The sequence below is a fragment of the Vanacampus margaritifer genome, chromosome 3, assembly GCF_051991255.1.
Source record: "Vanacampus margaritifer isolate UIUO_Vmar chromosome 3, RoL_Vmar_1.0, whole genome shotgun sequence".
NCBI classification, from domain to species: domain Eukaryota; kingdom Metazoa; phylum Chordata; class Actinopteri; order Syngnathiformes; family Syngnathidae; genus Vanacampus; species Vanacampus margaritifer.
The window spans coordinates 22,349,107-22,374,545 of NC_135434.1; the positions used below are offsets into that span (position 1 = coordinate 22,349,107).

The 25,439-nt window shown below is 39.8% G+C and overlaps 1 protein-coding gene across 4 annotated transcripts in view; it reads left to right on the forward strand.

Moving 5' to 3' along the window:
• kat6a (K(lysine) acetyltransferase 6A) overlaps window positions 1–25,439 on the forward strand; it is a 38,847-nt gene that overhangs the window by 7,911 nt on the left and 5,497 nt on the right. The window contains exons 3-16 of one of the 4 annotated variants that reach the window (XM_077560497.1): window positions 9,383–9,491; window positions 11,231–11,346; window positions 14,768–14,848; window positions 15,092–15,213; window positions 15,700–16,016; window positions 17,726–17,838; window positions 18,603–18,718; window positions 18,974–19,115; window positions 19,952–20,113; window positions 20,467–20,560; window positions 21,229–21,460; window positions 23,433–23,622; window positions 23,711–24,454; window positions 25,174–25,432. In XM_077560497.1, coding sequence (XP_077416623.1) covers window positions 9,383–9,491; window positions 11,231–11,346; window positions 14,768–14,848; window positions 15,092–15,213; window positions 15,700–16,016; window positions 17,726–17,838; window positions 18,603–18,718; window positions 18,974–19,115; window positions 19,952–20,113; window positions 20,467–20,560; window positions 21,229–21,460; window positions 23,433–23,622; window positions 23,711–24,454; window positions 25,174–25,432 — 2,797 coding nt within the window. Of the gene's footprint in view, window positions 1–9,382; window positions 9,492–11,230; window positions 11,347–14,767; window positions 14,953–15,091; window positions 15,214–15,699; window positions 16,017–17,725; window positions 17,839–18,602; window positions 18,719–18,973; window positions 19,116–19,951; window positions 20,114–20,466; window positions 20,561–21,228; window positions 21,461–23,432; window positions 23,623–23,710; window positions 24,455–25,170; window positions 25,433–25,439 lie in introns of those variants that run through there. The other 3 variants (XM_077560495.1, XM_077560498.1, XM_077560499.1) reach the window with 3 other exon arrangements.

Here is a 25,439-nt window from a genome sequence, read left to right on the forward strand (position 1 = left end):
ATAGCTCAAGGCAGGTCTTGTTGTCAGCTCATCGCTAAGCAGAGACCCACTTTGAAAATGTTTGAAAGTGTGAAAATGTGCACAAGAAATTAAGAAAAATAAATAGCAAGCCAATTTGATGCACGTCAATAGCGCCAGCGAGTCGTGAGCTCACTGTCGTCCGCTGAGATGCGCTTGAAATGGGCATGCCAATGGTCCTTGGTCTCAGCAGCGGACCGTCGGTGCACTCGTGGCTGCCCGAGATGTGCTCTGTGTGGCATGCGAGCGCTGATTACCGCTACCTGGCTGGATCTCCCCCCAACCCCAAGTTTTTGGACCAGTTATGAAAAAGCTTCAAACTGGATGTTCCTGGAGGGACGTGGCTACTGAGCTTGGAGTGTGAGTGTGTCATTAGTAGGTTGCAAAAGAGATATAGACTGGAAGAATCACAGAAAGGCATGGAATTGTGATACTTGATACTTCATTCATTTGAAGTACTGTATTTGCAGTATTGTACCAAAAAGGAAAGCGCTGGTATTGTTTAGCTCTCACTTACCGGTACATCTGGACAGGTAGCGCTTAAATCCGTTCGTGGCAGTCTGAATTCATTTGTGTTGGTCTGTTTCAGATAAAACAATTAATGGGAATCACTGTGGCTATAATGTTGTAAGTCCTAGTTCTGATCAATGACATCATTGATCGGATTGGCGATTCAATATAGCAGATTAAATTGGTCTGATTTGGCCTGACGGTGTGTGGGGGGAACTGGACCAAATGTTCCACGGTATTTTAGATTGGACCAGAGTCCCAAAATAAAAGTTTGAAGTTTGAGCATAGCCTAAAAACTGCCACATGCAAGTTTTCATTTTCTTCAAGTAGCTGGACAAAGGGTGTTTCATCGTGTGTAAACGGGGATCGTTTTAACAGCGTTTTTGCCGGTGCGTGAAAAACAAAACAAAAAAACATTCCCATTATACAGTAGTAGTTTGTCATGTAAATTACCATGTATTTTAATGTTGGATTATGATTTGGCTTCATTTTATTTTCACAGTGGCTTGATCAGTCATTTGGATGATCGTGCCTCCCAAAGCTCAAACTAAAAGCTTAAAACTTCTTGATTTTGGCTGCAACTCTCAAGATTTTGTTTCCTATCATTAAAGGGGAAAAAAAGACAGTTTTGAGAAACCACCAAGTGACAAACGTGCAGCAAAGTATAATTATACTGGGTTGCCTTGGCGATCCTGTCAGACCTCACAGACAGAAGAACCAGAAACGGAGACATTTTTTTTGCGCCAAGAGGGAGACGACATTTGGCATTGGAAATGCATCTATCTCTGTGAGGCTTTTCATATGGGATAACCTCTCCACCCCACAAATGGAGTCAATGTGATACGCAGCTGTGGAAGTGAGGCTATTGCAATGATGGAATTATTTAGCTGTGTCAGTGGTTTGCTTGGATTTTTTTAAGGAAAAGCAAAGGGCTGTCACTATCGCTGTGTTATAATAGATTTTTCTGTCGATTATTCCATCGATTACCAGAATAACTACAGAAAAACATTTTATTTTGCATTAAAGCCCATTCGGTGTAGACCCACCCATCAGGCACTTGCTATGGAGTTGCACATCCAGACCTGACTCCAGAGGGGGCTCCCGTGACCCGCCACTGCTCCCGGGCAAGGGAAAACATTCTCCAATATTTGTAATCATCACAAAGGATATTTGAGCCATGTTTTGTCTGGTCTCTCGCATAGGACCTGGTGTCTATGGGTGAGCCTGCTAGGGGTATAAACCCCAAGACCACTCAGCGCCAAGGATCATTGGGACACACAAACCCCTCCACCACGATAAGGTGAAGGCTCAAGGAGGGGAGCAAAGAAAGCAAGTCTGTTAAAACAGGTTATTCAGCGAATTCTTGCTTGAAACACAATGCACAGGATTCAACAGTGCCCCTAAATGGTGGCATTTTGGCCCTAAAAATTGAGACAGTGCAAGTAAATTTTTCGTCTGTTTGAGAATATGCAACAAGTAAATTTGTACTGTATTTTTTTTTGCTTGGGGTCCTTTGGCACAGTATCTTAAGCCAACAGTCTCAAACTTGGGTGTTAAGATGGACAGTGAGTTTAAACTGGACCGGCAAATTGCTGCTGTTGTCAAATCCATCTTTTTTCATTTTAGGCAGCTGGCTCAGGTAAAGACTCTCCTATCCCAGCAGCACTTAGAAACGGTAATCCATGCCTTCGTTACATCTCGGCTGGATTATTGTAATGCACTTTATCTTGGAATCAGCCAGTCTCCCTCAAGCGTCTCCAGCTCGTCCAAAATGCTGCTGCTCGTCTCCTAACTGGTGCCTGTAAGAGGGAGCACATAACCCCTATCATGGTCTCTCTTCACTGGCCGCCGTGCAGTTTAGAGCCCATTAATAAGATTCTTTTATTTGTTTTAAATCTCTTAAATGGTCTTGCCCTACCTTACCTCGCTGAGCTCTTGCACCCCTACGCACCTGCCTCAGATCAGCAGACCAGACACAATTGGAAGTACCAAGGACAAAGCAGAGGCTTAGAGAGGATCGAGTCTTTGCAGTTGCCGGTCCCTCCCTTTGGTATGACCTTCCACATAATATTAGGCAATCTCCCTCTCTTCTACTTTTAAAACCTATCTGTATTCTTCGGCTTTTGGCACACCATGAGACTTAGCACTGTTTCGGAGCTTTGTGGTATCTGTTGTATTTTGTGTTATAAATCTGATGTTTATTATATTTATTTATTTACTTAACTACTTGTTATTAATTTGATACTTGATTTGTATACTTACTTACAATGTTTGTTTTGTTGCATGTACAGCACTTTGTATACAGCAATGCTTGTTTTAAAGTGTTTATAAGTTGAGTTGAGTAGCCGGGTTTACGTGGAGACTTTTTTGTCATTCCGATTGAAATCATTCCAAATGAAGATCTGTGGTCACCTGTTTGCATGTGACGTGATCCATTCCAATCTGACGTTTGCATGCGCCACTCCGTTAATCAGATCAGTCACGGGTGAGACGCGCGGAGATCAATGTAACATCACATTTTTGATTTATCAAGATGGATTTCATTTGAGTAGTTGTGATACTTTTAACACTTATCTAAGTAACATCTTGATAAAAATAAGTTCTAAGTACTTAAAAACAAGTTCTCTAGTTGCAGACGAGCTCTTCTTGGTAAGATGATGCCATTTTAAAATGCATTAATGACAACTTCACGACACAACAGAGCATGTGCGGACCGGATGCAGCCTGGCTATTATGATTGAAGTGTTTACTGGATTGGCAACAGGACTATTCCACCCCTGTGAATCCAAATTCTTTTCGGCCTTTTCATTCCGATTGAGGTGTTTATAGAGCATTTTTATTCCATTTATTTATCTGGATTCATTCTGGAATACATGGCTCTATGTAAAACCCGGATAGTAATATAGTGAAAACAAATGGAATTGTGACTACTGTGCTTATTAGCAAGTCAATTTACATGGTGCACCCCAAAATGTTCTACTTGTAACACTAAAATTTCAGGTTAGGGGCCAATGTACTCCTAGAAAAAGTTAGTATGGAGCCCTGCATGCGTAACTTCTTTTGGAGTAAGTGTGGCACGAAAGACCAAAAAAAAAGAAAGCACACACCCAGGATTTATCCTTTGATGTGCAATAAACTGAGGACGCTTAAGACTCTTCCACCATATGTTGAGGTCTGGCATGATGCCCGGCATAAGGACGGGTGAAACTTCTCAACACTTGGATTCTAGAGTCAAGGTTTTATCCAACAATGTTGGTTACATTTCAAAATGTCCCCCAGTAGCCTTCCAAACACTTGTCTGGCAACTTAACCGTTAAATACAATTTTGAGGTGTTTATGTTGTCTCGTTGCAAATTGTGTCCTATAACAGTGATCAATGAGCTTGTGTTCAGGGTGCAGCCATGAGAGAGGCGTGTGTTTGGGGGTGGGAGGTGGGTGGGGCAGGGTGGAGGATGGGGGGTTGCTGAGGTTGGGTCCCCATTTTAATGAGATCCTTGACTTGAGACAAGGACAATAGCACTGTTTTCCTCTTCTTATGTTTTCCTTTTTATTATTGTCCCCCTTCTTGCTCTCTCTATTGTTCCCTCTCATTGGTGTCTCAGTATAGTGTCCTCTCATTGGATAACAACAGCCAGTTGCATAAAAAGAAAACCAGGCCACCTCTCTTGTAGGGGTGTTGGAAAAAATCAATTCGCTAATATATCGCGATATTACAGCATGCAATTCTCGAAACGATTCAATGTGCGACTGAATCGATTTTTAAATATCACATTTTTAATGGAAATATTCAACAAAACGTCTTACTTAGGGTTAGGATTCACACATTAAGCATGGAAGAATGTTATGTTAATCGGTATCGAATCATGACCTCTGAATCGTGATACGAATGGAATCGCCAGGTACTAGGCAATTCACAGCCCTACTCTCTTGTATTCTCTGCACATACAGACAGTATGACAATGTGAAGTGGAGTCTCAAGAAGCTATTGGTGAGCACTCAAAAGTGTTTACGTGATCCTTAAACAGAGGTTGGCAACGAAGTTTGGCCCCAGAGCAGGTCAACATTTTTTCCCTAACAATCCAATCACTGTTCGAAAATAAATTTTCATCAGACAAATCATGTGTTTCCTACTAAAAATAGCTTATTAGATGCCTGTATACTGAGTACAGCCATCTGATTGTATTGTATAGCCCATAACAAGAAAGGACCCAACCTGCTGTACAAAATTCAGTTTTAAGCAGAAGCACAATGTCCTTAAAGCTTCTGTGAATCTGGTCGTAATTGCCTGTTTGAGTTTGTACAGATGTGCGGTACTCGTAGTAGCATTGAGGTGGTATTTCAAGCCCAAGTCTACCGGTTAATATAGTTAACCAGAAACTAGTGATGGTGAAATGCAGCTTCACAAAGCACTGGAGCTTTCCTGCGAATTGGTTTGATCATGGTTCAAAGCTTCATGATGCTTCATTTGCTCTATGGCGCCATAAAGTGGTCAAGAAGACCAATCCGTAAAAATATACAGAGTGAAATAAGATTGTAGGCTAAACAATGACCAAATGACCATAAGTAACAATATTGCAGTTTCAGCAGCAGATGTCTAGTGCGAATATGGCATAAGTAAAAAATATAACTTTGTAAGTACTAGTGTTGTCACCAGACCAACATTTTGGTATCGGTTCCGGTATTAGCATGTAGTTCGGTACTTTTCCAAATCAAAAAACAACTAAAAGTCATTAAAGACTTAATTTTTGTTCAAATAGTTTTCTTGTGTATTTATATATATATATATACAGTATATATACTTACACTTTTAAATACATGGGCTCCTTTTCTTGCCGTGAACACGTGGATCTCCTGGACTAGTCACAAGTATCAGTAAGGTCACTAGGCGAGCGGCAGCGCTGCATGTACCGGTACCATACAAAACGCAGTATAGTATAGTTTTAAATGACGCAGAACCCCAATACCAAATTAGTACTGGTTAACCGTGCATCCCTAGTAAGTACAATGTTTATGAATATATATGTATTGAGTTTAAAACTGTCAAAATCTATTAAGGGGATTGAATCCCGTGTATACCGACTTGAAACAAGCAAACAAAGAATAAGATACAATGACAACATAACGGCCGCAATAGAGAATAAACAAGTGCTAATCTTACACAAGTACTTCTACACTCCGGCATTCTTTTCTCATGCACGCGAGTGACTCTTTAACTTGCTAACTAACTTGAAGCTCACAACAAACGCTGACAACACCCGCAAAAGCAGCGCAAGGTCTTGAGTGTTATCATTAAGTAACGATAAATTGAATGAACCAGTGACGTCATCCGCACAAACCGAGGTCTCGTTTGTCATTGGTCACGTGATTTTTTGGGAATTGACACAGGCGAATCAGGGCTTCATTTGGCACACCTACTTTTGCTCGAGACATGATCCAAAATCTCTGCACATTATATAGTGACGTGTGTCTGTTTGTCTTAGGGTCACAGTTTATCGCTAGATATTGCTGAAATTGGATTAAGGACCACATGCCCAACATGAACTGACATCTTATATTAAACATGGAATGTCAAATTTGCAGCCACGTTGCTTGATTCCACTGGCCTGTTAATTTGTAGAAATGTACTGTATAATTTCCAAAAGTAGAGCTATGTTGATGTTTTAAATGCTGACCAGAGAGCAAAATGGTTCCCAGGAGGAATTTGAAGATGGTGTTTCAATGCTGTAAATTCCTTGTCACTGTGAGGGCATTAGCTTTTTTTTTTCTTTTCTTTTTTAAGTATCTGCTTGGAATTTATTTAGTGGCAACTGGTAACTGAAACTGTGCTGCAATGTGCGGTACTATACAAGATGTCTGGAAAGCTGTGTTGCTGGCTCAGTTTGTTTACCTCTGTACAGTTGGCCCACTTGGCACTGCAGTGAGAGGGTTACATGTCACGAATGACGCAGGTGTGGGTCTCTCTCGCCTCTTCCTCCATGCGGAATTTGCGTTCCTTTTGCTTCACCCCACTTTTTTTCCTTGACATTGAAAGGCTTCTGTCAGACTTCCATAATTGTTATGCTAATACAATTACACCAATTTGTTTAAAAGGGTAGTTCTAATGCTGTACATTACTTGGACAATTCTATATTGTTTTCCTCTGCAATTACATTACAAATTGCGCATTTAATCCACCCCTTAGTATTTTCGCCAGTTATTCTTTAATTGTTGACCCACTTTCCTGATACCCACTCTTAATGCCTCTCTCTCAGCATGTGCGGGGCTGGCTAGTTTAGTAGAGGTGGGGTTAGTGGAGGCAATAAGAAGGTGCCAGAGTCTGAAGAAAATTAACCCAATAAATCAAACTCCTGCTTCTGTCTCCTCCCTGCCAGGACCTGATTGCTGCCCCAGCATCTACAGCCAACCAAGCACATACATACGTAAAGGAGTTCAAGCAGCACTGGAAGTGTCAACCCTGTTTTCATCTTAATTTTTTATCAATCCTGAAATTGGGCTGGGCAATTAATTCAAATTTAATCTTGATTTAGATTTGGGCTTCTTTCGATCTTGAAGCACAACGATGAATGTGTCGAACAGTATGGTGTGCGCGCTAAAGTTCCAGACGTTGTTAAAGTAGCCTCATTGCGCAGGGCATTCATTGCCTTTTTGGCTCGGGCTGCCATGAGCCATGATGTGGTGGCCCTGCCAGAATTGGCATTGGCCCTGCATAGTCATGATATAATATGATTATTTCATACAAGAATATTTTTTTTTGCAGTATAAAATGTAACTGAATTTTTAACATTTACAATTTTCTGATCTTTATATTTTTTTCAAGCGTTTTCCTTTATGGAAGGACCTGATGCGCAACATTTAAGATTTAAAAAAGCAAATGTTGATTTCATCATATTTATACAAGAAATGTGTACTGGGCGTCAATGAACTTCGGATGTTAATATAAAACCCTGATGAACCATGTTACTTGCGCAACAAACAAATGTGGTGTTTCCTCATAGGATTTTTTTCAGCAGCAGGGGCACGCCATACTTGCCAATTTTGGCTTGTGGAAAATAGGGATTTAACACCCCCACCCTATTGCCAGTGGGATGGACATTAATTCGTCGATGGGGGTTGACACAAACTGACCAGCCGTTTACTATATTACCAATGTCTACAGGCCTCTACACTAACTTTTGAATGGGTAGCACTGGTGCTACCAACGTTTTCATTTGGTCGCACCACATAGGATTTGGTTGCATGACCCTATTAGCTGATGTATTGTCGTCTCAATCCACATACCGTAGATTTATATGATGTTTCATTTCATTTATTTCAGGTAACAACTTACAGTTGAAAACTGGAACAATTCATACTGTAATTTCATAATATGAACAGAAAAAAATAGAGGGAAGAAAAGATTAAAAAAAATGTGATTTTGTCTGAAAGGGAGTTGGGAGAAGAAAATATGTAAAGATTGACAGTGACTCAAGATACTATGAACTGTCAGCAACAAGCAGCGTCTGGCAAAACAAGTCAGTTATTTTATATAACTTTAATATAGGCGTAATCATGATAAAATTGTGACTTTATAATTAAAAGATGAAATAAAAAATATTCTATTTTTTTACGCATGTTTTTTCACTGATTGTACGGAAGATCCTTCTTTGGGTCAGCAGTTGAGCACTGGGTGGACTCTGCTCACAAATCGGTTCTTGATCACTCAAAACATGCTTTTGTGCTGAGGATTTTCTCTTACATGCTTTTAGTTGTGAAACAAATCTAACGCCATAATTCAGGTTCAGGCTCTGACTGCATCCCACAGAATGCCTTGCTGTTTGGGATTCGAGTTTGGTTCCTCTTTTTATTTTTTTTATAAATAGATTTTTTTTAAATTAAACATCTTTTAAACGTATTTTCTATTGATATTGATCAGGTGTCTATCGCGATACATACTGAGATTGATTCGTCCCCCAGTCCTATGAAGAACGTAAGTAAAATATCTTGGATACTTAAAAAAAAAAAAAAATTAACCCAGGCTCTTTTCATTAAAATTACACTTAAACAAATATTAACAGTTAACACATAACAAAATAATGTGTGCATTGGCAGACTAAAATGAGAATCTTCTTCAGGATGTCCTCTTTCACTTGTGCACAAGAGTGGAATGACTGTTTGAGAAATGTTGGTTCTCAACAGTGTTGAATGGCTGAATCTCTTTGGCTATAAAGTGAGCAACATCTGTGTGGTGTTAATTGCAAACGGTCAGGAAATGGATGGCCCAACATGCCGTGCTTTTTGTTACCAGCTTAAAAAAAGTGGGTGGGGCGTTTGTGTTTTAAATGGACTTGGAGGCTCGTTGTCTTTCTTCATAAATGCAGCATAGTGGTTCGTTCATGTTAGCGGGCTGCTCCACATTCATCTGGGTTCAATCCAGAATGTTCCTACTCTGGCATTAGGCTTTGGAAATAATTGTTTTTATGCCCTTCAATTTACATAATTCTAAAACTCATCCGAAAACTTTTGCTTTGAGTATTCCTTCTTTCTCTCTACTTTGACACTGTTGTGGGTGTGCTTGAGTCTCACAGCTGAAAACAAATTAACAGGAGAGGTAATGAAGCAATAGCAACTGAATGGTGATGACTTATGTAAACAAACACACATGTAAATGACAGTTTATCGAGTCCGGGTAAAAATAATGTGTCTATATTATTTTATTGAACTATAAGTGGATATATTGTGACAGGCTCGTTTATCAGAGCAGTCATCAGTGTTCCTTAAAACATACAGCAACACTCATCCATGTAGGGCACACAAGATCACCTGTACATTGACCCTGTAACCTTTACATGCGGTCTTTCTCCATCTTTCCCTCTAGCCGGTGGCAGAGCCCATCCCCATCTGCAGCTTTTGTTTGGGGACCAAGGAGCAGAATCGCGATAAGAAGCCTGAGGAGCTCATCTCCTGTGCAGACTGTGGCAACAGCGGTGAGTGTCTGTCAGAAAAAAAAAAAAAACCTTTAAGTACCGGTAGTCATTGTACAGCCTATATAACTGTGTCGATATATTGTTCTCTCAAAATAAATAAAAAATACAACTATAAATAGCTAAACCTCTGGCACCAAAAGAATGCACACCCTTCCCTAGGTGAAAACCGCAGGTTTTGAATAAGACTTGACTGGGTCTGGGTGACAGGATATGTTTTCCATCCATTTAGTGTCACTTCAGAATTCTATTTCGCCAAAAATTGTCATGAGCTAAGCAATGGTAGCCCATAAGTAATTGAAAAACAACAACTAAAACAAAATTCCCAGGGCAACGACATGGTATAAAGGTGGTGGTCGGATTTTTAAATGTTTTTTTGGTTTGGTTTTATTGAACATATAAAAATGAAGAAAACACAAAACACATTACAAGTATAAAATATAAATTGAATTAAAAAAGAAAAACAAGAATAGAAAGAAAGAAAAGAGTTTAAATGTTCAAAAGGGGTTGGAGGAAGTTAAAAACGTATCTATTCCTAACCTTTCGTTTTATGTTCATACAATATCTAGGTTAATGTATTTCAACAAAAGAAAAATGTATAAACCTAGTCATACATACAAGTGCACTTAAACATGCGCACATTTGCCAACAACATATTTGAAATTCATAGGCATATACCATAATACATTTATGAATCATATCCTCATACTCCCATTTACAATTTTCATTGCACTCATACTGATGCATCCCAAGAAATTACATCATATATACAATTTTAACAGCTCGTCTGATTTAAGTTTTTTTTATTTATTTATTTTTTTACTTTGCTTTTAAACAAATGTTTAAATTCAGCAAGTGACTGACATCTTTTCAGGTCATTTCCAAAATTATTCCACAAATTATCACCTTTCACAAAAACACACCTTTGCCTAATATTTGTTCTTGTTTTCATTTTTTGTAGACACTTGTACCCCTTATGTTATAAGGACTCTCTAATTTTAAACAGCTTCTGAGTATTGTGGCAGAGTAGATTGTTGTGTACTTTATTTGTGCCATTTTAAACTCAACTAAGTCGTAAAATTTCATTGTATTTGATTTAATAAATAGAGAATGAGGTGGTTCTGTATATTTTGATCGATGAATAATTATTATGGCTCTTTTTTGCAGTTTGAAAACAGGATTGGTATTTGTTTTATATGCGTTTCCCCAGATTTCCACACAACAGGTCAGATATGGTAATAATAGTGAACAATATAATGTGTATAATGATTTCTTATTCATTAAAAAATTTGCTTTGATGTCAAGTATGGGGTAGCAAAATATCATCCTGCAAATGTCCCCCAGGCCGGAAGTTTGAAACCCCTAGCTCAAAGTGGAGATGAGTATCGACAGCTAACACTTCCAATTCCTCCACGGTGTAACCAATGTGTCATCAATCTGTGACTACTGTTGCTAAACAATATTCTGTTAAGTTAACGTAGAGAGATAGTGTCCCCGCTTAATCTGCAGCAGGTTTCTCACTGGCTGCTCATCAAGCAAAACCAAAGCGAATCTCTGACACCATGTCAGTTGTTTGAACGCCGTACGAGCAAGTTGGATTTAGTGAGCAATTGAAGGATGTTTCAATTCCAAATGCTTTCCCCTTGCTCCTTCTATAATGATTTAAGTGGGTCACCAATGTCAGTCAGCAGCCATAAGACAATGATGTATGTGTTTGTGCTTGCGCTTCTACCTCTCTGCAGGCCACCCGTCCTGTCTCAAATTCTCCCCAGAGCTCACGGTGAGAGTCAAGGCACTGTGGTGGCAGTGCATCGAATGCAAAACCTGCAGCAGCTGTCAGGATCAAGGAAAGAATGCGGTGAGTGGATGAGCAAATATGGCATAGTGGCAGATGAACAGCGCCAGTGAAGGCTTTGTTCTTAAGAGCCACATCGAGATGATGGTAGAAATACTGTAGCCGTGTAGTTGTGAGATTGTGCTATTTTTGTCCTCCTTCATTGGTATTCAGATGTATGAAGTGAGATCTCACTGTAATTCAAAAGACACAACCAAGCGATTATTATGTTCGTTTTTTTTTATCACTTGCACAATAGCTTGATATATCAAGAAGAAAAGGAAAGATTTTAATGAACGAACGAACGGAAACTGTTATTTGTTAAATCAAAATGTCCAGTGAAATAATATAATGAACCAGAAGTGCAGGTTTATTACTGTTTCCACTGCTAATGTAACAAAAGGCTTACAGTGGGATGCACAAGTATGTGAACTGTTTGGAATTTCCTAAATTTTTTATTTTCTGCATAATTAGTCTTAAAATGTGTTCAGATCGTCATCCGAATCACAAGATTAAACAGTCTGCATTAATTTACACCACACCAACGATTGTGTATTTTTTACATTTTTCTTATTTATAAATGACATGTAGACCATGATTCACCAATTCTGTTCCTTGAGGTCCGGAGTCCTGAAGGTTTTAGATGTTTCCGCCCACTTGCACACCTGTTCATATAATCAGCTCATCAGCCTGCCTGATAACAATCCTGATCTGTTGGTAGGTAGAAATATCTAAAACCTGCATGACTCCGGACCTCAAGGACCAGAATTGGTGAACACAGATGTAGACATTTACAGGATACGGAAGAAAAATTAAGTGAACCCTCCTTTACAATTGGAAGCTCTTGCTGCCTTTGAAAAGCCTTTGGAAGGGAAAAAAAAGCGCAAAAGCTTTCTATCAAGCTCATGCATTATAGGCGTGCAGTACATGTTTTTTTCAGTTTCAATCCCAATTGTGTCGTACACAAGCTAACACAACACTACATGTCCGTGGTGCTGAACATGACGTCACTTTCCACCACTCCAACCCTCCCCACCTACAAGAAACTGCGGAGTGTTTGCCCCGAACACTCCACACTGAAGGGAAGATACAAGTTGATAGGTGCGGTCTTAGTTAAAAAGTCAGGGCTCTTTGTACTCATCTGGGTGCAAATCTTTGACATTAACATTTTAAACTCCACATTGCACCTTTAATTATCGATCAAACTTGATTTCTGGACCATGTTGTGTTGTTGACATTGACATTGTTGGCGAAAGTTTGCAAGACACCACAACCAGAGTGACTCAAGCAACGAGTCAAGTCAGCGGTCACGCCACGCTGCCAAGAACAACTTCAAAATAAAAGCGACCACGGCACGATGATGAGATGATTGTTAATCATTTTATATGGGAAAAAAAAATCATATTCATGAGATTTTACGGTATTCTGCAACTACAAGTAACATTTGCCTGAGTTATTGTTCCCAAAGGAGGGTCAACCGTTTTTTTTAAGTCCAAGGGTTCACTTCATTTTTCCTTGCAGTCTTGTGAATGTTTGCATGGTATATTCTATAAAAATATGAAAACACAACTGTTTGTGTGGTATTAACTGAGGCCATGTGCACACGTTGCAGGGTATTTATAAAAACGGATATTTCCCTCCTCTGGGTGTAGAAAAAAATAGTGTCCATACCACCACGTTTGTAGCAAAGCAAACATCAGCTAACCGGATTAATGCATTTTTAAGTACGTTTATAACAATTCCAGACCTTAAGGTGGCAACAATTCCCCAAATCCTATCCAGAGTACGCCTTCCACAAATTGGGCCTACAATGAGATGCATGCCAAGCCTCTAGGTGGCAGTAGTTAGCCAAATACTGCTCTTCTCTCTATGTCACTTCACCATACGTCACACAAGCACGGACTGTCAGCCGCTGATCTGTATATATGCGGATCAGTGTTGTCAGGGCGCACAAGACTATTTTTTTTTTTATTGATAAAAAAAACACTTGTAAACAGTCAATGAGTACATCATAAATGGAGCATAGAGGAAAACAAAGAGAATAAATACAAAATCTTAAAAAGCTTTACTTCTTTTTTTTTTTCACCCACTCACCACACACACATATACAAACAGGGTCTCCCCAATGGGGAAGCGAATCCACGCCGCCTTTTTTCCCCCTTCTTTTTTAACAACTTAGGTATGTGAGGTATGTGATTGAGAGTGACGTGTGTAGAGGACGACGTAAAACTAAGTTTACTAACAGACACACGTAACCGCGGAGCCAGAGAAATACGCAAATCTTCACTTTGGCCGGAGTTTTTTTTTTTTTTAAACCTTCGTTCATAATGAAAAAAATTCCCGCGGACGTGTGGATGACAGGGCAATCCGCAATCACTCCCGTTTGCAAAAAACCCGGCTACGTGTCTACATGGCGTGAAATTGTTCACATCATGGTATTTTAAGCCTTTCTGCACTTAACTATAGGTAGGTATATGATTATTTTATTATATTTTATGATTTTACTTTTGGCACAATGGTGATGCAATTCCTTATGAAATATGAGTTATTTTGGTGGCTACTTTTCTAACCTGGAAGTAAGATGCCTGGTTCATTAAAACCTCACATCTCCCTGTGTGGCAATGTTGGAATGTTGACTGATGAACTTATCACTATCCTGCGAGCATGGCTGCGTAAACAAAGGCATGCGGCGAAACTCTTGGAAAAAATGGGCGTGTGTTTAGTCTGCAGTGGCGGTACGAGGATGGGGTCCTCACTCATGTATGTCACACACGCCCAGTCATTTTCTTGGGTTGGGATGGACTGGTGCTTAGAGAGCAAGAATGAGCTGGAATGCTCAGAGATGTGGTAATGGAGTAAAACATCACTTTGGTGGTGTTTTTAGTGAGGCAATAACATTTTAATATGGCTAAAAGCGCAATAAAGATGATTTATCGTGATCTGGACCCTTCAAAATCACTTGTTTGTTCTTGTAGACCACATTTTATGACCAATTTATTTTGAAGTTTAAAAAATTTCAAATTGTTATATACCTTTTCCTCCCACTGTAAATAGCTAAATACTGAAATCATCATGATCTATCAGTTTACTTGCAAATTTACTTTTTGGCCGTGTAATCTGGGCCTGTTTAGTTGACTTCAGAGTTTTTAATCTGTCGTATGAAATGCAACAGGTAGATACATGTGTACAATTGTACCTTGGAAGATCATTTGTTTTGCCTGCCACTCTGCTTTGCTGGCATAGATAGACAAAGATAGATTCTGTTGTAAATAAAATATTGTATGCACGCTAATCTCCAATGGTTAGAACTCACTGGCTGAGGTTGCTGTCAATTTGAAAAAGAAAAATCAGATAAGTAATTACTGTTGTGGGTTTAACCAGGCTCTGCTCTCTGTATCAAAAAAAAGTATGAATCATTAATACATGTTTGTGTGTCTGTGTGCAGGACAATATGTTATTTTGTGATTCATGTGACCGGGGCTTCCACATGGAGTGCTGTGATCCTCCACTCACGCGGATGCCAAAAGGTAAATAAACAGAACTGTCTCTTTAACTTTGTACCTGTGGCTTTATTGCATCTTTACAGCCTCCATAAAGTCAATCATTCATCTAATCTGCCTCAAAGAGTAGGTGAGACTTGCATTTCTAGATTACATACACATTAAATCTAGAACACAGTAATAATGTTTCATGTGTTCCTCTGCTTCTTTCAGTTTCTCAATCTAAGTGTAAACAAGTCAACTATATCTGCTTTCTTTTTTTGTTTTTTGACCCAGGCATGTGGATTTGTCAAATCTGCCAACCAAGGAAAAGGGGAAAGAATCTTTTACATGAAAAGGCAGCACAAATCAAACGGCGCTATAATGCACCACTTGGACGTCCCAGGAACAGGTACGGAATTTTTTTTCTGAAGAGCAACCATGTCTGCATAGCAACATTTTTAAGTCCTACCCTTTTTAATGGGGTAGATGCCATGGACTTCCGACTTCCAGGTTTCACACATCAGCGCCGTTTCCGCCCACTGCTGGCCGCGTTCCAACACTCGCACCCCCGCCCCAACCCCGCGCTCCCGCCGAGCATCTCAGCTCTCTGAAATGCTTAGGACAACTGAGACAGACGCACTACACACTCACACCCGTTGACGGGAACGCGCAACCGACGGGCACAAGGGCGGAAGCGCAAGCACTGGGACGCAGCCCAAAAGTCGCAAACGGCAACCGGAAACAGCACTGATGTGTAAAACCCGGAAGTCCTGTGGCTATATCTTGTGTGTTTGTTGTAAAAAAACACACAAAGACATTGATAGGGAACGTCACAGACAGGATTTTATGACCACATTGCAATAAATAATAACTAGACTCTTCATTGTCTCCTCAGGCCGGGGCGGCCCTTCAAGAAACTGGGACGCCGTGCTCGGCGGAAGCGCTCGTCCTCGGCTAATTCCTCATCCAGCTCCTCTTGCGAAGGTTACCCTGGTGATGACCGACTACTTTTCTCGATGCGGGACGGTGACGACCTGACACAAAGCAGCCTTCGCTTCAACAACAAGACCAAGGGATTAATTGATGCACTCACAAAATTTTTCACACCGTCGCCTGAGGGTCGCAAGGCACGTCAGGAAGTGGTGGACTACTCGGAGCAGTGTCGCATCAGAAAGAAAGCCAATCGCAAGGGAGATGGAGATGACAGGGGGGGTATGTTGAATGATTGGTTCACATGAATTGTCGGCTGCTGTTTTTTATTATTATAAGTATTATCATCTATTTTATGAGCATTTATAGTTACAGTGGGCAGCTACTGTATATAAATAGGGATTTTTGATACCACTTTTTTTTCAGATTGACCAAGTAAGCAATACCACTAGTCCATTTGATACATAACATTTCTATTAAACCAATGACAAACCTTTTGTTAATTTCTCACAAAGCAGGGAATAAAAGTCTCTCTGCAATTGAGAATTTAAATCCTAAATAAAGCAAAAAACAACTAACTCTATTTATAATTCAAATGTAATTAACAAAAGTGCCAAATAAAAATGACAACCTCCACACAGAAAGGCCAAAGCCTGGTCTTGAACCCTGGACCTCTGAACTGTAAGGCGGACGTGCAACCAGTCGTCCAGTGCTGCCCTTCCTTACATTTGTAAAGTAAATCGGTGCAATTAATTGGAGGTGACTCAAGTCATATTTTCATTAACCTCTGGTTGTCTAGGGAGCGCCACATCTGTTTTTGTGTCAGCATAAATGATGAAAACCTCACAGTATGAATCAGTATTAATTGTAAGGAGGCTGCATTTGGAAAGTTTTTTGTTCATTTTAAAGCTTAGAGTTTAATATATTTTATTAAAACACACACAAAGTACACGATCCAATTCTTATTTATAGTTATTTTAGTTTATTTTCTAATCTACATAGGAATTTACACAGGGCATGACTAGTAATCTGAAACGACAACATTCCCATGTCTTTCATAATACAGTGGTACCTCGGAGTTTGAACATAATTCGTTCCTGCGAAGTGTTCAAAGTCCAAATTGTTCAACCTCCGAAACATTTTTTCCCATAGGAAATAATATAAATGCAATTAATCCTTTCCCTAGCTCAAAAAACAGAACATTTGTATTTTAATTTATATTTCTATTACATTACAGTACAGTACAGTATTTAAACAATAAAAATACCTTACCTTTTTGTTGTGATGTGATGGCACCAGTGGATGATAAATGCTATGTTAATGCTAGCTTTAGTTCAGTGCTGAGTGTGTGTATTTTACATTGGGCATATTGTTAGACTACTAAGCGGTCCTTGCGTGCATTTTTTAACGTCAGGCACGTTGTTGAAGAGCTAAGGGGGTCCTCGTGTCAGTATTTACAGAAGTAGTCACGGTAGTTACAGCAGCATGATAATCTTCCTAATTCCACTGTGGTACGTAGCACTGTATGTTTTTCTTTGCTACTGCTGGCACTGTTGTCTTTCTTTGGGCCCATGGCGAAGAAAATTGTTGTGGAAAAATCAAAATGTACTCACGAGTATGGAGCACCTCCGGGAGTATTCATAATCTGACTGAAAATGAGCAGTGCATCATCTCAACTACTGCAACGTGAGCATTCGGCATTGCTCGTCATTGCTTGGCTTCACTAGGCTACCCGTTTTCAAGGTATGTTCGGCTTAGTTTGCTTTGCTTGGGTGATCAAACTCCAAAAATGAGTACAAACTCCGAGGCATTTTTTACTACGATTTTTTGTCTGAAGTCCGAATTGTACGAGTTCCGAGACGTTCAAACTCCGAGGTGCCACTGTACATTGTTTTCTTAAGGCTTAAAAAGCTCAAAGGCTTGTTTGTGTGTCTCCTCTAGGGTTTTTAACTTTGCATGTGGTTTATATACTTTATTTTTGCCACCTTCAGACAATCAAGAAGGCAGCGACTGGCGCGATGAGGACGACAGACTGCCTGGACATGAAAATCTAACAGAAAAAGACATTGAGCTGTTCAGACACATCCAGGAGCTTGCATTACAGGTTTGCAATTGATGAGCCACAATATAAATGCAGAATGATTCTCAGAGATGGGATAAGGGGAGACAAGACAAAGTTTATGATGAGACCCTCAATAGGGTATACATACAATAGGGTGTACATACTCATGTACAGTACATTCTTTCTGGAGTAACATCTGTAATCAAGAGTCATCAAGCGTTAGTTTGGCAATTATGGAAAAAAATATTTGGATTGATACTGAATTAATTCATTATTATTCAGTAATTTCAAACTTTAGTATTTATTCAACTATCTCATCTAACTTGAAAAGAACAACCGGGTAATTATTGTTTGTTTTAATAATGAAAGAGTTGTAGTAGTTTCAGTTAGTTTTCATTTTCTTAAAAGCATTTTCTTTTGTATTATATCTTGTTCACAAAAAGTATTTTGGATTTTTGTGAGTGTTTAACTATAACAACCTTGCTGTGGAAAGCTGATGAAGAAAAGAAAGGATCATCATCAGCTATAAATAATAAGAAAACATATTTCTAGTAGTTAGAGTAGTGTTGACAACTTGGCATTGCCAAGTGTGTAATGCGGTTTGATGACATGTCCAGCATCAACAAAGGATGACTTTTGTCTTCTCATTGGCTTCAAATTCAAAGTTGCTGGGCAGTTTGTTAGTGCTTCCGTTTAATGTTTGCATTTTGTGTATACACAGCATAGTGTTCACACTACTTGCAGTGAAGGATGTAACGTTTCCCCTTTTCTTCACTTCTTTGCTATACCTTGGTCACCCCTCACAGAAAGTCGGGGTTACAGGTCCACCAGATCCTCAGATGCGATGTCCATCAGTCATTGAATTTGGAAAGTTTGACATCCAGACGTGGTACTCTTCTCCCTACCCACAGGAGTACAGCAGGTGTGCATATTATTCAAATGTATTTGCGATGCCCTAATGTTTGTTTGGTTACCACAAGTACCTATTGAACAATGAACTGCATAATCTTTACTTTTACTCGCATTTTACCCATGAGCTCTGCCAATTAATTTTTTTAATGCTGTACTGTTATTTTTCAGCAAGATTACATTTTTGTGATACTTGTAAAATATTGTTAGATTAAAAAAAAAATAGATTGACCTTTTTGATTTATTATGCCTTACCTTTCTTTTTTAGACTACCCAAACTGTACTTGTGCGAATTCTGCTTGCGCTACATGAAGAGCCGTAGCATTCTCTACCAGCACATGAAGAAATGCAACTGGTTCCATCCTCCAGCTAATGAGATTTACAGGAAAGACGATGTCTCTGTGTTTGAGGTACACACTAACACTGAAAGATAGTCAGAATAATATCAGTGTAATAATAAATGGACAGTCAGCATGATGAAGGATGAGGGATGGCACTGCTATAGAACGGTACGTCACTATCATTGCTATTAAGTCTCTCTATTTCTCTTCTCTCCCTCCCAGTCTTGCTTCACGTAATTAATTGTAGTCCCAAGTCGATTCCAAATGACCAGCAATTAACTCTTGACTGATTAATCAATCTTTAGAGCTTCCCAGCTATATCACTTGCACCAAGACAAATGCATTAGAGCAACAGAAAATGTCAGGGCTACTTTCATGGTTACGTAATTAAATCAAAATTCATTTTGGCTCCATGTTCTAATTAATGTACATTTAATTACATTTTAGTAACATTGATTAATAAAACAATACCAATGCTATGTTCTTTTACAATATGTGCATATTAGAATTTCATAAATTGTCAACTAATACATGCACGATACGTACTGTTTATGTATGTAAATTTACTAATTACACCTACCGGGAGTATTTTATTTTCGCATATTATGTTATGCTGCTTCTAACCACAACCACCACGGCTTCTCTTTCGTTTCATTCACACTGAAGAATACTACTATGTCACCCTGATCTGACAGTTGTGTGCCATTCTTCCCGTCCCTTTGCATTGCACAATCTCTTATGAGTCATTTCCTAATGCAACGCCTCACTTGACTTATTCTATATTACTCTCAAAACAATGTGGGACTTTTTTCGAGAATAGTGTTCATTAGGGTGAACAGGCATCAAGGAGGAAATCTTCTATTTTGTGGCACTCAAATCTGTTCTCTCATTAATCTTTTTGAAAGGTCGATGGAAATGTGAGCACAATCTACTGCCAGAATCTGTGCCTGCTGGCCAAACTTTTCCTAGACCACAAGACCCTCTACTATGATGTGGAGCCCTTCCTTTTCTATGTTCTCACACAGAATGACAACAAAGGTTGCCACCTGGTCGGCTACTTTTCTAAGGTAAAACATAACTGCAACTTTATTACATTGTTGTCATACATTTTACACAACTTGAATTTCACATCATCACAATACTATCAACATTCACTTTGTTTTTACAACTACCATGTCTGTGTGTAGAAAATCTTGCATACCAGTGATACCTGTGTACATTATATATTTTTTTAAATGCGCAAATGTGGTTGCCAGTGAGTTGTTCATAGCAGCTGCATCAATTTAAATGCCAGTACTCTGCCGAAAGAGCATTTAGTGAGTTTACACATTAACATCAAAGCCAGTTGTCTGCACTGAGGCTTGCACCATGAAGTTACCATTATTATTCTCTCATGATGGAATATCTCTGTGTCTTACAGGAGAAACACTGCCAACAGAAGTACAACGTATCATGCATCATGATTCTTCCACAGTACCAGCGAAAGGGCTACGGACGCTTTCTCATTGATTTCAGTAATAATTCCTTTTTGTTGCGCATAAACAGCACAAGCAACTGTAACAGAGAAACTACTAGCTACTAGGGATGTGATATCCAAACATCACGATATGATATTATCATGATATAAAGGTCACGATAAGATAATTATCACGATATTGTGGGGAGCTTGGCGATATTTATTAAAAAAAAAAAAAAGTCACAATGCTGTTGAAACAAAAAAGCTCATATAAAAAAAAAAACACCACAATATTGTGCTTTTGTACATAACAGCAATGCATATAAACAATCTACAATCTCTAATAACACTTAATATTGAGGTACTTATTTGCTAATGCATGCACAGATTGAGTTTTATTGACTCGTTCCCCTTCATCTGACCATTAGCGTGGATTTTAAACATAGAAGAGCCAAAACATCCTTTCTGAAAATTAAACTGCACTAAAAAAAATAGCCACCAGAGAGAGCTAGAACTGCACAAATGGAAATCAACCTGACTTTTTTAACAGAGGTGCCGCTTTTAATATCGTGACATAACGATGATAATATTGTGGCAGTTTTAATATCGGGATATCAAGATATTGCCATTATCATTACGTCTCTACTAGCTACTGTGTCTAAATTATGAAAGCAATTCTCTTCTTCTAATTCACCATGTATTTTGACATGTGTTGCCTCCTTGCAGGCTACTTGCTATCTAAACGTGAGGGCCAACCTGGATCACCAGAGAAGCCTCTCTCAGACCTCGGTCGGCTGTCCTACATGGCCTATTGGCGGAGTGAGGTCCTAGAGTGCCTCCATAGGATCCGTGAACGGCAGATCACAATAAGACATCTCAGCAAACTGACCGGGATTTGCCCGCAGGATATCACCACAACCCTGCACAGCCTCAACATGCTTGAGCAACGAGGAGACGGGTTAGAGCACAGAATCTCACACACTGCATGTTGTAGCCTCATCAGATTAGCCCACAAAACTCTTTTTCAAAATGTGAGGCAGTCTCAATTTCTACCCAAAATAAGTTAAATATAATAAACGTTTACATATTATTATTAGAGAAAATGGCTGACGTCTATGAAAAAAAAAGTTTTTACTGTGCTCGCAATACAATTTACAACTTTACAGAAATAATGAAATCCAGTATTTCAGAAAAATATCGATGGGTTAAAAAGGGGTGTGTACTTACTACAAAAATCAGATTGGAAGATTCCAGAGTCGAGGAGTACTGGAGTAGAGGTGGAACGATTCAGTTTTATGCCCACAGTTTTCGGTTCAGTTAGGTATGCAGTTTTATAAAAATCAGTTACCGTATTTTCATGCCTAAAAGGCGCATCGCATTATAAGGCGCAGTCACAGTTACAGGTGCTATTTCTGTATTTAACGCACATAAGGCGGAGGCTCCGCACTATTGGGCGCAGGCACGGTTAAACATACGCTAGCTCAAAACATATGGTAGAATGCTATTATGCTAAAACATACGCTAGCGCATGTTTTTAAAAAGGCAAGGAGTGGAGCAAAACTGAGTTGGGTTGTACTTTATTGAAGTAACAATGTAAACAGTGAGTTCAGTTGTACTTGAAGTATATAACAATGTACTCACGTTGATTTTGATCAATCCTAATCCTCAAATACGTACATACTTAATCATTATTAAGCACAGCTTACATTTTCAAATCCCTCAAAGTCCTTATGATCTTCTGTATCCGAAACAAACAACAGGGCAACTTCTCCATCAAACACGTCGGGCTCCATCTCATTGTCAGAGTCAGTCTTGTTGTCGTGTCCTCGGAAATTATGCCGGCTTTTGCGTTCGCCCAAGCATTTACGATCCATTGACAAATGTGGCATAACTTGCACGGTGCTGTCTCCCAGTCTTGCTAAAGCTGTGTTCGCCAGTCTCCCGGAATGATAACAAGCTCCGCGTTCATTTGCCGAACACACAAGGCACACCTCACTATTAGGCGCACCGTCGATTTTTGAGAAAATTTAAGACTTTAAAGTGCGCCTTATAGTCGTGAAAATACGGTATGTCTTGGAGTTAAAAGTGAAAGTGTATATTATTCACAGCTACTTAATATTATTATTATTATTGTATTATCATTTAAATTATTATTCTATTTATGTCAGTGGCATATAGTTGCAGGCATAACAAATAACTGTCCAATTGGATGGCAAAAGGTGAAACCAACCTGTGTGTATCCATCTGTTGTATGAATGGCAACAGACGGATGGATACACACAGGTTGGTAGTTATGGTTATGGTTACCTGCAAATAAATCAGCTTTGTGTTCAACTATACAAGACCAGATTTCACACAAAGTACATTTTTTTCTCCGGGTACTCCGGTTTCCTCCCACATTCCAAAGACATGCATGGCAGGTTAATTGAACACTCCAAATTTTCCACAGGTGTGATTGTGAGTGTGGATGTTTGTTTGTTTGTCGATTGGCTGGCAACCAGTTCAGGGTGTACCCCGCCTACTGCCCGAAGCCAGCTGGGATAGGCTCCAGCGCCCCCCGCGACCATTGTGAGGACAAGCGGTTAAGAAAATGGATGGATGGGTTATTCTTATGCAAAATAAGTTCCTTGGCTCCACAGGTTGGAAAACAACTCTCAGATCAAATTGCAATTATACTATTATAATAATAAGATTACATTATTAAATCTTTATTATGAATAGAGTAATGATTATCTCTTGTGTTATTACTCTCTCTACATGACGTGTGAATGAGCTCAGCTCATGCTCTAAGTACGCAACCGTAGTCATCTCCATTCACGTTCTAAACACCACCACACTGGATTTCAAAAAACGTTCCACCCCTATGCTGGACTGTCATTTACTTAACAATGAACATGAATGCAGGATTGTAATGATGTATGCCTTGTCAGGATGGTCCTGGTGCGACGAGAGAAGCTGATAGATAACCATATGGCTCGTCTCAAGACCCGACCACGACAGCTCGAGGTTGACCCAGAGTGTCTCCGCTGGACTCCTGTGATTGTAACTAATACCGTGGTTTCTGATGCTGATGAAGATGAAGAGGACGATCAAGAACCAACGGTAGATGATCGCAAGGAGGTAAGAAGCTTTTAACAGGTTACCACACAATTGACATGCATTCTTAGAGAAACAGCCTTGATATGTGTTGCTTCTTGTTTAAAAATAGATCAAGCCAAGTCACAAGTTACCATCGATGTCTTGGCACATGCGTCAAGCAAAGAAGCAGGAAGAAGAAGAGGAGGATGAGGAGGAAGAAGAGGAGGAGGAAGAAGAGAGAAAGGGCTTCCTGGGCTTTCCTGTCAGCCAAAGTTCTCCAACATCCCCTCCTGTTCGTTGTCCACCTGCCCCACAGCCAGCACGTCCACATCTGCCAGCAAATGGCGAACGCAGACCCCGGGGTCGCCCACCCAAAAACTGGCCTTGGGGTAAAGGTGTTAAGGATAGCCAACGAGTTGGGCGGTCACCTAAGGTATGCCCAATGGAGGAGGAGGGTGAAGATGATGAAAGGACAGATGGAGATAAAATTGGCTCTGCGACAAGCACCCCCTCCTTATTCTCACTAGAGAGAAAAGTGGAATCCACAAGCTTTCGCACAGTAGACATGGCCCGGCACCCCACCATAACTCCCACCCGAAGAGGGCGCCCTCCCAGGAAAAAGAGAGGTCCCAAACAAAGACAGATGGAGGAGCAGAGTGAGGGCCTGGCACAACTTCCTGTGGTTTTCAGGCTAAATGAATCTCTTCCCGTCAGGAAGAGTTGCTTCAGTGATAGTAGTGAAGAAGAAGAAGAAGAAGAAGAAGAGGATGACGACGATGAAGATGATGATGATGATGATGATGATGATGATGAGGAAAGCAGGGCTTGCTCTCCACCCATACTCACAAAGCCAGCCATGGGGCTCAAATGCAAGGTACAAAGAAAATTAGGGATGCACGATATCGGTGGCCGATAATTATCGGCAATTATCAACCAATTTGATGTCATACAGATAAACCAGATAATAAAGAAATCCGTCGATAATAATAGGCATGCCACATTGGTCCATCTGTTGTGTTTATGGCTCAAGTTGTGCCCAACTCCTCAACCACTCCCCTCGCCTATTTTAGTGTCGCATATTTGTGACGTCATAATGCACGTGACCTCGTGTTCACAGAAGATTCATAATGGCGACATGGCGGTTGACAGTGTGGGCTTTCTTTACTGTCTCCCCAAATTGTTACTCTCGCAGTTTTTTTGTTGCATTTTTAAAACATGACTGTTTTGTTTTGGCAAACTCAAAATGAGTTACTGGTAATCTTTGAAGCAGAGATATTAATAAAATTCAGCTTCATAGTGCTTTACTCAATGTTTCAATGTTATTGTACATGTTTTATAGTTATAGTAGGACGTGAAACTTAATTTTGCAAACAATTATTGGCTTACTTATTGGTTATTGACATCGGCACTTTCTAAATTATTGGTTTAGTGTATCGGTTGAAAATAGCATTATCGTGCATCCCTAAAGAAAATGCTACTTTATTTCAAGTGATAACTGTGACAATAACAGCAATGATAAATATTTTAAATAAAACTATGAATAAAGCATCAACTTCTAAGAATTGAAGCTGAATTTCTTTCTTTTCCCAGAAGCCGTTGAGAAAGCGTCGCTTTCGCCAGCGCAGCCACCCACACAGCAGCGTGGTGACTGAGACCATTTCTGAGACCACAGAAGTTTTGGACGAACCCTTTGTCGATTCTGACTCGGAGAGGCCAATGCCGAGGCTGGAGGAGGAGACAATCCTGGGTCACCCTTTGCACCGCTACGCACCTGCCCGCTCTGCACTTAGGTTGTCAGACCCTGCTCCCAAAAGGGGCCGGCATTGCAACCTCTCAGATTCAGAGGACGATGGTGGGTG